This window comes from Gavialis gangeticus, unplaced genomic scaffold, assembly GCF_001723915.1.
Source record: "Gavialis gangeticus isolate Ggan-Ray unplaced genomic scaffold, GavGan_comp1, whole genome shotgun sequence".
Classification (NCBI taxonomy): Eukaryota; Metazoa; Chordata; order Crocodylia; family Gavialidae; genus Gavialis; species Gavialis gangeticus.
The window spans coordinates 30,511,608-30,516,382 of NW_017729033.1; the positions used below are offsets into that span (position 1 = coordinate 30,511,608).

General features: G+C 43.9%; 1 protein-coding gene across 3 annotated transcripts in view; it reads right to left on the bottom strand.

Annotated features, from left to right (window-relative positions):
- Positions 1-6: 6 nt before the first annotated feature.
- The window catches only part of STK32B (serine/threonine kinase 32B), a 411,458-nt gene continuing 406,689 nt past the window's right edge, over positions 7-4,775 (bottom strand). The window contains exon 12 of one of the 3 annotated variants that reach the window (XM_019526562.1): positions 7-520. In XM_019526562.1, coding sequence (XP_019382107.1) covers positions 382-520 — 139 coding nt within the window. In that variant the 3' untranslated portion in view covers positions 7-381. The remainder of the gene's footprint in view (positions 521-4,775) is intronic. The other 2 variants (XM_019526564.1, XM_019526563.1) reach the window with 2 other exon arrangements.

The following is a 4,775-nucleotide window of genomic DNA, read 5'->3' on the forward strand; positions in this document are numbered from 1 at the left end:
AACATTTGATAATACTCGGACTTCAGGACAATGCTGGCTACTGGCAAGTAGCCAGGAATATGACAACCTTGAAGAGATTGCCAAGTGAAGCCTTTCAAGTTTTGTTCCAGGATTTTGAAGATATTGTAAGAGGAGTCAACTCATAAAACATGATTTTGCTGCCATTGGCAATTCTTCCAATAGAACAGGATAAAGGGAAACAATATTGGCTGTGTAAACTGCATTCTCAGTCTATGTGCTTCTCGTATTTCTCATAGGGAATTCCACCTTTCAAAGAAATCACACTTTTTGGAGTGCAGGGGAAGAAATAATCATTGCGTGCACAGAGATGAGTTTTTGCTGACGCTCAGGGTTAGGCTTTGCTCCAGAATTTGTGTCTAACTAGCTGCTGCAGCCTCTTGTGCAGCCATGTCCCAGTATATTGTTGTTGCATCCATCCTGAAGCCTTCCATGTGTCTGAAGGGATGCTCTGCTTTCCATACTAGATGTCTGTCCACTTTGATCCTGCTGTTGTCTTAATCTACCAAAGAACAAAATGATAATATATTTACTCTGAGCCCCAAACAGTATAAAGAGAAAAGTATTCCGTCCATAGGTATATGTACACTGCTGTAAGCCAGTGCCTAGCCTGGGCCTACTTATGTCCACAGTTAAACTTCTTCGATCTCCTAGACTTCGCTTTCTTGCTTCCCTTTCTTGTTTTTCTTATTCTTAATAGCAGCAAATTTCTTCAATCTGGGTTGATGTTACATTAATGGTTCAATCCTGTTCTCATTAAAGTCAAAGTCTATCCATAGATGCACAAAATATTACAGTTGTTTTGCCTCCAGCTCGCTCAGATTGAGACTGCTATAGGGAGAAGCAATTTGCTCAATACACTGCTTGTTTTGAATGAATGGGAGAGTATGAGAGGAGAAAAAAAATTTGCAGTAGAAGAAGTCCTGGCTCTGCCTACTCACTCAGTGCTGATCAACAGTTTGTCAGGCACACTACAGGGAATAAGCAACTGTCCCCATTTTTCTTTCTATACAAATATTAGCAGCCAGCATTAGGGCAAAAGAAAAAACAAGTGGAAATGAACAAATGGAGTGTGCTTCTCATAATTACTGTCATGTTAGCATCTGATGAAGTAGATCAGTGTTTCCCAACCAGTGTGCCGCAGCATACTGGTGTGCCATCGGACACGTCCAGATGTACTGCGGGATCTTGGGAGGAGGGACTCCCAGTGGGGTGTGGCTACAGCCAGTGCTGTCACCACCACCCCATGCAGCCACTGAGTCCCAGTTGGGCCCGCGCCAGTACCCCACTCCCCCATGCTCTGTGTTCTGCCACTTGTGCCATGGGATGAAAAAGGCTGGCTAAGTGTGTCATGGGACAGAAAAGGTTGGGAAACACTGAAGTAGATGGCTGCCTACAAATGCTTAGGGTTTTCTGAACCAGTTAGTCTCTCAGGTGCCACCCTGCCCTATCTTATGTCTGTTATATGTTGTTAAAGGCTCCTAATGGATTTCCTGACATAAGATTTGTTTTCCTAAATCCCTTAGGAGCTTTAGACAATCATCTCCTATTGCTGTTGTCTTATTAAAATGATAGCAACAGCAGGCATTTCAAGTGACACCCATCACACTAATCATTCCTTTTATCATAAGAATTCTCACTAAATCAGTTTAAAAGTGTGTTGCAGTTTCTGCATAATTAATATTTTGTATTGGTGTTTTCCCTTAATGTCCTAACAGCTGGAACTTCTTGCACCTAGCCACTTGTGGTGTCAAGCAATAAGCAAGTTTGAAGTTGTCATAGCTACTTTAAAGAGACTTCTCAGACAACAGAAGGCACACAGAAGTGCAGCACCTATCAAAAGTAATAACACAGGCATATCTCACACCAAGAGACGGTTTATACCTTCCAAGTAATACCTACTTATAATATATGCAGTTGACTTTTGTGACAGAGAATTATTATGAAACAACTTTTTTCAAGGTCACAGGATGGAATCCACACCGAGAATAATAAACAAATAGAAAATGTTGAAAGACATGAGAACCGTATGTATAAATTAACATGAAACAACATAGTGACAAAGGTAGTTATAGTATTCCCCAGTAGTTAACTTCAGGATTGGGTTCTGCTTTGCTCTCATTGATAGAGGCATCCAGGCCACACACAATATTAGCTGGGGTGCATTAACTTAATCCCAGTTCAATTAAGATTCACTTTATGCACTCATATCTACATGAGGGGGTCAAGGCACTGAACCCAACCTATAGCCAGTGCACAAATCAAGATTGCAGGGAACCACATCAACATTACCGAACCCCATGAGAAGGACACAGTTCCCAGTCACATCTTCACTTCCTGCGTGGTTCATTAATTGACCTATATATCCATCTACATAGTATGCTGGCTGATGTGCAGCCCAACCAAAATGCACTTAGATGTTTTGGTTCAAGGCATAAAGATCCTGGACATGCAACTCTTGTAAAATTCACCTATGGGTGCACATGTCCAAAGTTTAGGTAGAACAATACTCAGTGCTGCCATGTTTAGATGCCTTAATGAATATTGGACCTAATTACAAATTTAGATCCTCCAAAAGCCCAGTTCAATTGCCACCTAAAGCCCATAGACATCTTAATTTCTGCATCTCATAAGATGACTGAAATTCTGCCAGAAGATTCCAGAAAAACTTCAACCTGAGCAGCTTGGTGCCTTTTTCATACCTTACTTCCTTCTGAAATTCACAACTTAGTGTTTCTCCACCCAGCTTCCTGAGGGGCCAAACCTGTTAGGTGATCTCAGCATAAACTTCATGGATTGGACTCTGCATAAATAAACAGCTGTAGGAAGAAGAAGTTTATATCCTTTTACCTATAAGTGCAGTGGTTAGAGATCCTATCCAGGACATGGAAAACCTATATTTAATGCCTTTCTTTTTCTGAGGGGTGCAAACATATAGATCTTTCCTGCCAGGACAGTGCCTTAACAACCAAGCTGTGGTTATTGGGGCAGGAAGTACTTCCAAGATCTCTTTTTGATGCTGTTCCAATTTTCATGTCCTGATCAAAGAATTATTGAGCCAGAGAAAGAGTGATAGCAATCATAAACATAATTCTGAAGGTTAGTGGCTGGGGTCCTTTGAAGGGTACTATCTCTAGTACCACTCACATGTTTACAGTATATTACATGAAAAGTCCTTGAAGCAAATATTAGAATTGGGGACTCCCTTTCTCAGTTGAGGAGCCAACCACTTAGCTATAGGCTCTTACTCCTGGTCTCTGGCCCAATCAGTCTTCGATTGTTCCAAGCAAAGTGGCAGAACTTCAACAGGAGGATCTGAGGGTGCTTTTTGGTTCAATCTCTTAGAAAGTAGAAGCTGTGGGTCTGCCTCTTTTTAGGCTAAGAGGGAACTGAATGCAGGTCTCCAACATCCTAAGAGAGTTCTCTGACTATTGACCTATTTGGATATGAGGGTAGCAGATCCTCCTGGCTTTCTTTAAAAAAAAACAGAAGATACTGTTGTATTTTGGGTGGAGACAAACATGGTAGGTGGGCTCTGCAAAAGCCTACTGGAACAAGCTCCTCAGTGGAGCTAGTGGGTGGAACACCCAGTGAGCAAGTCCCACTGGTGTATAGGTGCCAGCTGCTTGGTGGTGTCAAGATCAAAGCCCCTTAGAGTATATATAAATGAAATATTTAGGTATCTGGGAAACTTTACTGATGAAAACTGCAGGTATGTGTGATGATTATGAGGCGGTATTCTTTGTGGGGATGCTATATGTTTTAAGCGTGTCTTTGGATGGGTTTTATTCGGGGAGGGACAGAGTTAAAGGCTGGATTGTAGAGGGGCTGGGTGTGGTTTGGCTGACTGCACTCTGCCCTGGGGAATCCCTTTTCTGAGAACTCTGACTCTTTCTAGGGGGTGGGGGGAGGGTAGGAGATGTAAGTGGGGAAGCAGGAGTGTGCATGTACCTGCTGAAGTCAACAGAAGCCTATTGGTGTAAAGCCCCCAAGAGTGGAGATGGAGGGAGTCTGCACTATTTGGTCTGCAGCAGAGAAGCTTAGAGCAGTGGGGCAGAGGCAACCTGCTGCAGGCAGCAGAGAAGCTGAGACCTTTGGGGACCAGGAGCAGCTCAGTGCAGAGACAGCAAGGATTTCTGTTGGCCACTGGAACCAGCTGTAGACTGTGAAGTTAGTCCAAGCCAAGGGTGAGAATTACTAGTTGTCACAGTGTAGGGTCCCTAGAGGTGGCACATTGCCTAGTGGCCTGTGACCATGCCAGTTCCACCCTGCAAGTGCCTGTTCCTCTCTCCTGCCACATCTTGTTGGAATAGATAATAAAATAGGAAAGCTGCCCCCAGGTTTCTGCTCAGTCATGGTCCTAATGAACCCCACTAAAACCCCGCAGATTCTTTGACCCCTTTCTGGGTCCTGCACTAAGTAGGTGCCTCAGAGGACACCCTAAGCCTTATGGGCTATATGTGTGGCTCCAACACTGCTTCTTTACCATGCCCCATGCCTCACAGATGGTATTCAGACATTGTACCTCTGAGGCCTTAATTTAGCTTAGCCTCCTGGCATAACTGGGCCCTTGGCCCCTGTCTGTGTGCCCCCACCAGCACTGGGGTCTATACCATAGTATGCCTCAATGAGGCTTCCTTCTCCCCAATAGCCTCAGTCCAGTCCACCGGTATAAATAACAACAGAAAACACAAGCCCCTGGGCTACAACACAGCCATAACCATTAGGGAAGGCCAAGGCAGAGATGGAACAGGGGC